This window comes from Podarcis filfolensis (genome assembly GCF_964270895.1).
Source record: "Podarcis filfolensis genome assembly, chromosome: 4".
Lineage (NCBI taxonomy): Eukaryota > Metazoa > Chordata > Lepidosauria > Squamata > Lacertidae > Podarcis > Podarcis filfolensis.
This window is the reverse complement of record NC_139607.1, coordinates 96,778,422-96,790,724: the sequence shown is the minus strand read 5'-3', so window position 1 is coordinate 96,790,724 and position 12,303 is coordinate 96,778,422. Positions and strand designations below refer to the sequence as shown.

Sequence of the window (12,303 nt, the reverse complement as noted above, 5' to 3'; positions counted from 1 at the left end):
TGAATATTTTTGTTGTATTCTGTAACCCGTTCTGGGATCATAATCTAATGAAGGGCAGGATAGAAATTGAAGTACAGTGGTACCTCTGGTTACGTACTTAATTCGTTCCAGAGGTCCGTTCTTAACCTGAAGCACCACTTTAGCTAATGGGGCCTCCCACTGCCGCCGCACTGCCGGAGCACGATTTCTGTTCTCATCCTGCAGCAAAGTTCTTAACCTGAGGTACTATTTCTGGGTTAGCGGAGTCTGTAACCTGAAGTATATGTAACCTGAAGCATATGTAACCCAAGGTACCACTGTAGTAAGTAAATAACAAAACGGGCACATTCAGCCACTTACAACACTGCTTTTTACATATGACCCCCCCCCCAAGTCGTACAGTGGTACCTCGGGTTAAGTACTTAATTCGTTCTGGAGGTCCGTTCTTAACCTGAAACTGTTCTTAACCTGAAGCACCATTTTACCTAATGGGGGTCTCCTGCTGCTGCCGCACCGCCGGAGCACAATTTCTGTTCTCATCCTGCAGCAAAGTTCTTAACCTGAGGTTCTATTTCTGGGTTAGCAGAGTCTGTAACCTGAAGTGTATGTAACCTGAAGCATATGTAACCCGAGGTACCACTGTATAGCTGTGCTGGGAAAAGCTCCAGGAGCCACCCTTAGGATTCCAGCAGAAACTGATCTAGGAGGCACATTCAGCTAAAACACGTTTCGAACCTTGTCAGATTCTTGTATCATGACATTTGCCATTTCTTTCCCAGTATGTTTTGTAAAAGCACTTTATGATTACGAGGGGCAGACAGACGACGAACTTTCCTTCCCGGAGGGAGCGATAATCCGGATCTTGAACAAAGAAAACCAGGACGACGATGGCTTCTGGGAAGGGGAGTTCAACGGATGTGTCGGGGTCTTCCCATCCGTACTAGTAGAAGAGCTAACCGCCTCAGAAAATGGAGAGATTCAGTGCGTTGTGGATGCTCAGGTATGGGAAGAATTTTGCCCGTGTCCTGAATGGGCATGCATGGGACTGGACAAAGGCTTGTTCGGCCACAATGTAATCAGCAATTGCCACATTTCCCCTGTTTCACTAGACAGTTGTGCTTTTCAGAGAGTGCCCTTAACACTTTAACAAAGGCAGGCAAGTATCTGGGAGCTAATCTCTTCCTCTCCTAGCTCAGGAGCCAGGTGGCATACCGCTTTAACACTGGCAAGCTTTGATTGCTGGATTTGTCAAAAAGGTCTGCTTGCAGCGTTCCGCACAATGACACGTCCAGCAGAGGTGTAATATTTGAAAGAAGCTCCACCTACATGTGTGCGTCACCATCGGGGGAACAGAGGTACACAGCCAAAGCAGCAGGGTTTCGTCCCGTTCATCTTGGCAAGTTGCAAAGCCCTTCCTGATTCCAGAAAGAGCTTGCATGGAAATCCCTCTCCTGAAACAAAAGTTCCTCCCCGCCCCCACTCATTTTAGCAGGGGATCCCATGTAAACCCGTTTCTGAACCCCTGCTAAAAAAAGAAGGGGGGGAGTCTTCATTTTAACAGGTGATACCAATGCAAATGTTCTGTGAGCCACCCAGAGTAGCTGTGGAAACCCAGCCAGATGGGTGGGCTATACATAATAAAATTATTGTTAATAACAGCAACAACAACACCTTCCTGATCCAGGAGGCGGTTTGCATCAGAATTGCCTGCTAAAAATGGGGGAGGGGCTTTGTTTTAGCAGTGGGTTGCGAGGTGCTTTGAAATTCTGAATGTCATTGTGACATCAATTGATGGACAGATGGGCAGATCCCTCCACCAATCAAATTTGACCTGTGAAGCCAGCCCCAATGAGAATCTGGCCTGTGGAGCCAATAATAATAATAATTTAATAATAATTTATTATTTATACCCCGCCCATCTGGCTGGGTTTCCCCAGCCACTCTGGGCGGCTTCCAACAAAACACTAAAATACAATAACCTCTTAAACATTAAAAGCTTCCTTAAACAGGGCTGCCTTCAGATGTCTTCTAAAAGTCTGGTAGATGTTTTTCTCTTTGACATCTGGTGGGAGGGCATTCCACAGGGCAGGTGCCACCACCGAGAAGGCCCTCTGCCTGGTTCCCTGTAGCTTTGCTTTTCACAATGAGGGAACCGCCAGAAGGCTCTCAGCGCTGGACCTCAGTGTCCGGGCAGAACGATGGAGGTGGAGACACCTGAACCTGAAGGTTTCCCATGCCTGCTCTACAAGGACAAGACCACATTATGGGCTGACAGAACTAGTAAGGATCACTTATTTCAGTGCCTCTGTGCTCCTTAGTCTTTGTAAGTGCTCATCAAAACCCTGGGATCCCTTTGTGGAAGTTATAACAGCCACCTGATCCTAACTTTCCCCCTATGATTCGGGGCAGTAGCTGCTTGTGAGATGTTTAAATGCCAGCGTAAATGGGAGGTTTTTGGAGAATTGCAAACGAAGGCCCCAGCCCTCAGCTTTCTTTGCCCGAGTCCATTTAATATGAATCGTGCTTCGAACATTGGCAAAGGTTAACAGCAGATGTGCACAAAGAATGAAAGGAGTGGTGAGGGGCAAAAAGGAAATAAGAGGCAGAAGAAGGAAGTTCCCCGTCTCCTTCCTGTAATTAATCTCTGTGTGGTACATTGAGAGATCAAACAGAGCTTGGCAGCAGGAGAATTGCCAGTTCTAGCCTAATGTGTTCATTTCTGAAAAATGCGCCTTCATTTTGGGGGAGTGAGTCAACTTTTTATTGTTGAACTTGCTTCCTTGCTTTCTTTTACATTAAAAACCTCTTTCCTTTGTTTGTTTGTTGCCTCCTCTTTCTCCAAGGAGTGAAAGGTGATGCATGTGGGGCTATTCCTGTGTGGCGGCATGGGCTGAAAACACACCCAGTGAACTTCGTGGCCTTTATCTTTTACACCACTTTGACTGCTTTGCACTATGAAGCAACCCATGCATTTGTTTTTTTAAAAAAAGAATAGTCAAGCGGGAATTCGAACTCAAGTCTCCGCTGAGCACACTGATTCTGTAAATCACGCACGTGGCAAATGTGTGCTTTTGGCCACTTGCATATTTCAGTTACACACCACGGAACTGGACTTGGCTGCAACTCCATGCTGCATTTACACACACGAGGGCACACACTTCTTTGACACTGCTTAATTGGTGGAGAGGTCTGTAGCCCAGAGCTCTGTGGGTTCTCTGGTACACAGGGAGATCTCACAGAGCAAGGAGCTTTGGGGGAAGCTCTGCAAATGCCCTGCAGATGTGCCCATGAAACTATCTCCAGCTGTGCAGTTACCTCCCTCAGGAGGTCTACATGAACCCTCCTGGCCTCCCTAAAATTGTTTTATGCCGTTCTGCTTTTTAGTGTAGATTTTTCTAGCTTGATATTTTATATCTCTGCTGTTTTTAAGTGCCGTATTTTTCGCTCCATAAGACGTACCTGACCATAAGAAGCACCTAGTTTTGTTCGTTTGTTTTTTAAATTTTAAATTTATTAGATTTTCCACAGTTATAACAAAAACCACTGAGCTGAATGACACACAAAAACAGAAAAAAAGAAAAATACATCAATGAACAAAAGAAGGAAAAAGGAACAATAAACAGATGAGCAATAACAACAAACTTAATTTTTTACAAATCTAATCTTTTAAACATCTTGGTTGACTTCCTCTAGTCCCTCCCTTCTGAGTTTCCTTGTAGTTAAAAGTAACAGCTTTCCAATATCATTATTAAACTAAAACAATTTCCAATTATAGTCCATCTTATTCACTTTTCTTAACATTCTAAATCCCATTTATTTAATTATAACTTAGTTTAATCCTAGGCCTATTTGTTTCTTTCAAGTAATTTCTAATATTTTATATTACAATATTTATTCAAATAGTCCTTAAATTTCCTCCAGAAGCACCTAGTTTTTAGAGGGGAAAAGCAAGAAAAAAAATATTCTGTGCAGAACATGTAGGCGGCTCTTGCTTTTCTTGCTTTAAACCCTTCCGTCCCTCCTTCTTTGCTGAGAAGCCAGCAGAGCAAGCTGCGCATCTCTCGCTGAAGCCAGCAGAGCAAGAGCGATAGCTGTGCAACGCCTCTTCTGCTGGCATCCCAGCGAAGCGGGATGAGGGACGAAAGGGAGCCCTTACAAGGGAGCGCTGAGCAGAGCCTGGGAGCGGCTCTTGCTGGCTTTTCCAGGAGGTGTGGGAAGGGACAGAGGGCAGGCCGTCAGTCCCTTCTCCCACCTCAGGGAAAAGCCCCCAAGAGCCGCACACACGCTCCACACGGCTCTTTAAAGGTAGCTCTGAGCAGAGCCTCCCCCCTGCATTCGCTCCATAAGACGCACACACATTTCCCCTTACCTTTTAGGAGGGAAAAAGTGTGCCTTATGGAGCAAAAATACGGTAATCTCAATTTCAGTGTCTTGCTTTTAAATTTGTTTTCAGTGCATTGGGGTTTTTTAAAAAAAAAATGTTATGCTTTTGTTTACATAATGCGTGTCTGCCTTTCTTCCTTTTTTTTCTGTGAAGCCAAAAGCTGCATACAAAGTAATCCTTTTAACTTGTTGTTTGCTCACCTTGAATCACTGTGACAAATCGGTCTTGGATATAGTATTCATAAATAACAAAACTTTTTTGCCAGTCGCAGAATTACGGTGAATGAATGAATGCTTCTATTCCTGTCGTTTGAAATGGCTTGTTAAGATATCCCTGAAAAGAGCCTACTATGCAGGCGTGACTCTTTGTAGGCAGAAACGACCCGGTTTACTTTGTCGCAGCTCTTCCTACTGTTTATTCCTTGCATTGCAGGTATCTCCATCTCCAGCACCCCAGAATTCTCTGGCGCCACTGCCGCTCTATGACCAGCCTCCAACCAGTCCTTTCCACAGCCCTGATAAGAGAAGCTCCCAGTATTTTCCAAGGTCTCCAACGACAAATGGTAAGAGAGATGAAAGCTCTAGCGCTAAGATGAGAGCCTGGGTGTCTCTGTGTACCCTGCATGAGAGAATAGCCAAATTTTGTAAGAAGATGGAGCAGGTTTAATGTAAGGTTGTAGCAGGGAGCAATGCAAACCACTGGGGTTTGCACTTCTGACTTTTCAAAGTCCTGCATACACCAGGAGCTGGGGCAGCAGCGGCGGTGGATAATAAATTTTGAATGAGGTGTTGTTCTCTTATGCGGCCACACAGAAAACACACATCCCTGAAGTTCGTGAATCTCCATTGCAAAAGAAAAAAGTCCCCCCAAAATTAATGTTCTTACACAAGGCTTGAAATCCCAAAGTTCTCCACTCAGCATATGTCAGTGGTGCAGCCTATGTGACCGATTTCGTCTAGAAGCAAATATTGTCAGGGACTGGCTGGGCGAGGAGGAATGCTGGGAGAAGAGGAAGGCTCAGAGCCCAGGGAATGGTGGTGGTGGGGACACTGAAGACAGGTCAGAGTTTGAAGGGAGGGGGGCAGAATGGTTGGGTGCTGAACAAGCAACAGGCTGGAGTGAGAGAAAGGAAGAAGAGGCAGAAAGCACTGCAGACGCAGGACAGGCAGCTGAGGAGGAGGTGGGGGCTGAGGCTGCAACAGATTCACAAGAGCCGCCCAGTCCTACTGTATTTGGCTCCCCTCCTCCCTTGTCTACAAGGGCACAGAGTGCTTTGTGTGGAGCAGAGCAAAGACAACCGAGTCCCTTCCCAGCGGAGTTTAAGACTGCTGGGAAAACAGCCGGACGGGGAGGTGACTAAGGGGGAAGTGGGAGGCACAGATCGTCAGTTCTGGCAACTGCTTTACAGGGGCCAGTCTTGCCCGTAGCTTTATCTGTTTGTATTCTGTTTCCTTGAATAAAGGATCAGCTTTACTGCTCGTCTCTGTGCTGACCTGCAGCTGCACCAGTCCTGACTTACTTTTGTTTTGTTTCTCTCCCCACCCCCCACCAATTTCAGAAAACAGCTACACTGCAAACTCTCCTGGATTCTCTCAGCCACCACGACCTCTTCCCGAAAGCACTTCGTATGGCAAACTGAGACCAGTAAGTTTTCCAAACGCACCGCAGAGCTATAGAAATTGAGTGTTCTTGCTTTGACTGGGCCCAAACACAAACCGGATTAGAAACAGTCTGCTGCGCGCTGCACCTTTGGGCAGAACTTTGTCGTTACGTTTCATTGGTGGCCAGCCTGAGATACGGTTGCCATGGGTAGCTGAGTCTTCTTGGATAAGAGGCTTGTAAGCTTGGTTGTGGCACAGGGTGAGACCCGTTCTCCTCTGTTCCTCTACTTCCTGCTCCCCAGTACAGTAGACCAGAGGAAAAGGTTGCCCTGAGCAATGCCAGCAGCCATGGTGGTGGCAGCAAAAGCAGTGGCCAGCATTGGCACGCAGTCCTGGCAACGAGGATGCTGTCCTAGAGACAGAAGATGCAGCAAGTGATTCCAGACTAATTGTCGTGGTGCCAGTGGCGCAGTCCTGTGACTCCACGGGGCTCAGGAACCTTGCAAGATTTATGAGTGCTGGCAGGGAGCATGTGCAGGAAGTGGTATATAATGACAGGACCATGTTCTTCCTGCCCCCCCCCCCTCAAGGCTGTGCTGGAGCAGTCAAGCAGATCCCAGGGGCGAGGGTAGAAGAGGAGTTTGGTGGTGGATCACTCTCTTTCCACGATGCGATGCTGAGAGGCGTCCAATCTTTCACACCCCAAATGTGGAAGGCATCAGATGCATGAAGAAGCTAAGAAGAGCCACGCTAAGTCAGACCACAGATCTAGCTAGCCCAGTACGCTCTTTCCAACAGGGGTTGGCTGCCTGCTTGCATAAAAACCCAGCAGGGACACGGGTGGCGCTGTGGGTTAAACCACAGAGCCTAGGACTTGCCAATCAGAAGGTCAGCGGTTCGAATCCCCGCGACGGGGTGAGCTCCCGTTGCTCGGTCCCTGCTCCTGCCAACCTAGCATTTCAAAAGCACAAAGTGCAAGTAGATAAATAGGTACCGCTCCGGCAGGAAGGTAAACGACGTTCCCGTGCGCTGCTCTGGTTCGCCAGAAGTGGCTTAGTCATGCTGGCCACATGACCCGGAAGCTGTACGCCAGCTCCCTCGGCCAATAAAGCGAGATGAGTGCCGCAACCTCAGAGTCGGTCATGACTGGACCGGGGCCACTTTACCTTAAGGCGTAGCAGCAGTAGTCCTGTTGCTATGGCCACAGCATCTCATGTTCAGAAGCAGACTGAATAAATGGAGGCTCCGTTTAGCTCTCCCGGCCCGATGGGCAAAGCATCTCGTAACTTTACCCTTGATTTGTGGCACCCTTCGCCACCGGTGCTGTAAATAAGGAAGTGCACCTCCAGCAAAATAGGGAGATAGCCACCAATATCTTTGCTGAGCACCCAAACCAGCAGCAGCTTGTGGTGGAGGGAGCTTTTGATGGCTAATAGCCATGATGGGCTACGGTTGGAGGCAGTGATGCTTCTGAATACAAATTGCTGGAAACCACAGGAGAGGAGAAGAGAGCTCTTGCGCTGGCCTTCTTGCAGGTTTTCCATAGGCACCTGGTCGGCCACTGGGAGAGCAGGATGCTGGTCTAGGTGGGCCATAACACCGGTCTTGAAAGACTACATTGGCTCCCAGTACGTTTCCGAGCACAATTCAACGTGTTGGGGCTGACCTTCAAAGCCCTAAAAGGCCTTGGCCCAGTAGACCTGAAGGAGCGTCTCCACCCCCATCGTTCAGCCCAGACACTGAGGTCCAGCGCTGAGGGCCTTCTGGCGGTTCCCTCACTGCGAGAAGTGAGGTTACGGGGAACCAGGTAGAGGGCCTTCTCGGTGGTGGCACCCACCCTGTGGAACACCCTCCCACCAGATGTCAAAGAGAAAAATAACTACCAAACTTTTAGACATCTGAAGGCAGCCCTTTTCAGAGAAGTTTTTAATGTGTGACACTCTGATGTACCGTATTTTTCGCCCTATAGGATGCACTTTTTCCTATGGGGCGAATGCAGGCTTTCGCTGAAGCCTGGAGAGCAAGAGCCGTCGGTGCGCACCGACACCTCTCGCTCTCCAGGCTCCAGGAAGCTATCCGCAAGCCTTGCACGCCCAGGGGGAGTTCCCCCGGGTGCGCAAGGCTTGCAGCCGGCAGCGCAGAGCACGGGGCGCCCTTCGGAGGACGCCCCGTGCTTCGCGCAGGTGTCGGCAAGCCTTGCGCGCCCGGGGGAACTCCCCTCTGGCGCGCACGGCTTGCAGGCGGCAGCCGGCAGCGCGGAGCACGGGGCGCCCTCCGGAGGACGCCCCGTGCTTCGCGCAGGTGTCCGCAGCCTGCCGCCCGGTGCGTGGGGCGCCCTGAAGCAGAGCGCCCCTCGCACCGGGCAGACATCAGCCAGCCCCACAAGCTCGGGGGACAGCGGGGAGGTGTAGCGCCGCCATCCCACTGTTCCCCGACCTGGTTTTGGGGGGGAAATAAAGGGGAAAAAATTTCCTTTATTCCCCCCCCCCAAAAAAAAAGTAGGTGCGTCCTATGGGACGGAGCGTCCTATGGGACGAAAAATACGGTATTTTTAATCTTTGTTGGAAGCTGCCCAGAGTGGCTGGGGAAACCCAGCCAGATGGACGGGGTACAAATAATAAATTATTATTATTATTATTATTATTATTATTATTATTATTATTATTATTATTATTATTATTATTATTATTATTATTCAGCAGTCTCTTCTGTTCTTAAACTGCAACCATGAGGACCATGGTTGGCTCTGTGCTCAGGTTGGTTTCTCATGCTCGGTTTTGACTGTTTCAGGTGCGAGCTGCCCCTCCCCCTCCCACGCAGCATCGCAGGCCGACAGAGAAGATTGAGGATGTTGAAATCACCTTGGTGTGACCAGCGGGGACGAATTGCGCAGTAGTGCTACAATCAAGGCCAAATGTTGGCGATGTTTGGTCAGCTCTCATTCTTGGGCACCTTTGCATGATGATGATGATGACGATGATGATGGAAGAGGCTTTTTTTAAAAGACTTGAGGAGAAGCGGGAGGATTCTCCGGGGCCATTGACGTGGCGGTGGCCCCTTCTTCCCACGGTCATTAATATTTTGTGCCTTTTAATTTGTTGCTGTTTGGTTCCACTTTATATATCTGCCATCCTTACTCCTTTAGCACAAAAAGCAAGCAGAGGAACGCCTTTGCAGCTGAAAAGCTGGCCGTCTCAGTTTCCGGCGGAGGCTTCTGGGACCTCCCCTTTCCGTGTCGCTTACAGCCGGTCTACAGATCGCAGCTTCCCTTGCGGGAACGGTTCTGCAGGTTGACTCTTCCACGTAACTGCTGCAGCGTGTAGCACCAAGAGTTAAGGTCCCCTTCCTCGTCGCATCAGACACCTTAAGACCTCTTGACGAGGGAAATGGGGGCAGTTTTTAGCGGTGCTTGCAGGCTGAGGCAGGAACGGAAAGTCACCGCAGGAATATGTTTCTGCAAGGCGGTAGCAGGGCATGTAGGCCAGCCCATAGTCTTGCATACATAAACCATGTGCATTAGTACAGTATATTACTGTTGCCATAGGAATGTGTCAAAAAAAATTCTTTTTCCTATTCAAGTAGCGTTACTTATCTGATTAGATTTATTAATCAGAATGTATGGGATAGAGGAGGGGATGCACACAAGTGTAAGTTAAAAGAGAGGCTGGCTCCTCTCTCTTTCTCTCCCCTGCCCCGAACAAAAGATGAAACAAACAAAAAACCCCAATCCTACAACTAAAGAAAAGCACTGCAGATCCTAAAGGGGTTAATTACTTCTGCGCGCACCTCTTTTCGTAATTAACCGCGGAATCCGAGCGCTGAACGTTCCTTTTGTATTGATATTTATGCGGTGCATTTAGTAATAGAGTATCTACTACTACAGATATGCTGACTTAGTAGCGACAACATGTTTTTCTTAGGGTAAAACTGAATAAGCAGGATTCTCATCGTAGAGCTGGAACTAGCTGTTCATTTCCTCTTTGAGAGGGTTCCCCCCCACCCAAACCCACCGCCCTCCCCTCCTTTTGTACTTGTGTCTCTCCTGCCCCCAGTCCTTGCTGTGTAGTTTGCTCTCTTGACATTAGCAGTATCTTTTGGACACTGGAACATCCGGCTAGAGTGAAGAAGTTTTAAATGTTTAGAATATTGACGTGTGGTGTCTAGCTTTAGCTTTGGGTAGTGCTAGCTCAGAACGCCGCGCCAAGCCCAGCGGCCAGCTTCAGACCCAGGGGGCAGCGGCGATGTCGGCTGGAGACGGACAGTCCGTTGATTTCTCCTCCTCACCCCCAACGGCGTTGAAAGAGGCCCAGCGGCGCCGTTGCCGCCTCCCGCCTGCAGCACTCGTTTTGCTTGTCCAGCTATCGCCTCTGTTCCAAAAGGCTTTCGAATAATCTCCCCACCCCCAGCCAAAAAAACCTGCTTGGCAGAGGAAATGGCACCGGGTCAAAAGAAATCGACAAGAAGGCCTCCGTCTTGCCTCTCTCTCTCCGCACTTGGGGCAGGGGAATGGCCGTCTCCAAATCAAGCTCAAAAAGCCATCCCTGGAGTCTTGCCAGCTCCGTCGCCCCACTTTTGAGGGCGGAGAGCGGAAAGTAGATGTTCTCGGGGGGGCGGCGGAGAGGCCCCTTCCAAACCCCGGTTTCTCTGAGCGAAAGCCGCTTGCGACTTACAAGAGAGGCGGTTGTTTTGTAGTTGAATAACAGTCAAATAAGGGGGAGGAAAAGTATTTCGGGTGGAATTAGTCTCTGAGGGGCAATACTCAAGAGGGAAAAGGAAGAAGGGGCAACCATTTGAATCAAATTCCGTCCCAAGTCGTTTCCAACCAAAGGGCTGGGATATATATTTTTTTAAAAAAACACCTACAGAAATGTTCTTGGAGCTGAAATGTCAGTCCTGTCGAAAGAGCTCTTGTGTGTTCATTCTCCAGCCAACCCTCCCGGCTCCCTGCAAAGCGAGTAAAACCTAGAATCCGTTTCCGCACTTTGTTGCCTAATGGAGTACATCTTCCTTTTTTTTTTTCCCCTTTTTTAATTCCGTGGCTGCATTTCGTGAAACCGTCTGACGAGATTTTCATCTTAAAACTTTGCACAAATAATCTTGGCTGGGTCTCTGGACATATGACTGTTTTTGCCAATTTTTTATTTCCCTTTCGTTTGGTTGGCCTGAGCAAGGGAAGAGCTGTTTGAAGCCTAATAGCGCCTTCGGCAGCAATTGCCAAATATCTGGCAGATTTCCTGTGAAGAATTTTTTGGGGAGGGGGGTGGGGGGTTGCAGGGGGGGTTGCTAATTCTGTCCTGTTGATCTGTTTGAGGTCTTTTAAAAAAAATGTTTATCAAACTTATTCTTAAGTTTTTTAAAACAACAACAACAACACAAATCCATTTTTTTAAAGAGCTGTACTGCATACATTTTAAAATGCTTCATGAAAAACGTTGCCAATAATATCAACATGTTCCATTTGGTTGGCCAGTCTCCCGCATATTTTTTTGTGTGTGTTACCCAGACTCTCAAAATTCAGAAAGTGTTATTTAAAAAATAAAAAAATCTTCTTAGTTATATTTTAAAAATATTTTCTGTAAGAGCTGCTAATTTTTATTTAAAAAATAAAAGTTGTAAAAATACACCTCCTTTTTAAACTTCATACAGGGCATGCAATAGAACATATCACTGTGTACACCGACAGTACACTTGAAAGCAGAACTTTGAATGCTTTCTTTATATTGGCTGTAAAACTTTGTATTTATTATGTATAAAATGTTGAATAATAAAAAGTGGCTTTAAATCATGGGGTGTGGCTTAGTGCATACTGAATGCTGAGGCATTGCCTTTCATCAAGCTTGAACAAGTGGGGCACTTTTATAAAGGGATTTAGGGTGGCGCTACGGGTTAAACCACAGAGCCTAGGACTTGCTAATCAGAAGGTCGGCGGTTCGAATCCCCGCGACGGAGTGAGCTCCCGTTGCTCGGTCCCTGCTCCTGCCAACCTAGCAGTATGAAAGCATGTCAAAGTGCAAGTAGATCAATAGGTACCGCTCTGGCGGGAAGGTAAACGGCGTTTCCGTGCGCTGCTCTGGTTCGCCAGAAGCGGCTTAGTCATGCTGGCCACGTGACCCGGAAGCTGTACGCCGGCTCCCTCGGCCCATAGAGCGAGATGAGCGCCGCAACCCCAGAGTCGGCCACGACTGGACCTGATGGTCAGGGGTCCCTTTACCTTTACCTATAAACCTGAATGTCGACAGGTGTCTTATCCTGCATCGGACCTTTGGCCCATCTCAGTTCAGTATTGCCTTGACTGATCGGCATTGGCTCTCCAGGGTCTCGGACAGAGGCTCTCAGGGT

General features: G+C 48.2%; 1 protein-coding gene across 7 annotated transcripts in view; it reads left to right on the top strand.

Moving 5' to 3' along the window:
* FCHSD2 (FCH and double SH3 domains 2) overlaps positions 1–11,749 on the top strand; it is a 141,023-nt gene extending 129,274 nt beyond the window's left edge. For 4 of the 7 annotated variants that reach the window (XM_083609745.1, XM_083609749.1, XM_083609747.1 and 1 more), the window contains exons 17-20: positions 759–979; positions 4,796–4,925; positions 5,922–6,007; positions 8,755–11,749. In XM_083609745.1, coding sequence (XP_083465871.1) covers positions 759–979; positions 4,796–4,925; positions 5,922–6,007; positions 8,755–8,835 — 518 coding nt within the window. In that variant the 3' untranslated portion in view covers positions 8,836–11,749. Of the gene's footprint in view, positions 1–758; positions 980–4,795; positions 4,926–5,915; positions 6,008–8,754 lie in introns of all 7 variants that reach the window. The other 3 variants (XM_083609744.1, XM_083609748.1, XM_083609746.1) reach the window with 1 other exon arrangement.
* Positions 11,750–12,303: the final 554 nt, after the last annotated feature.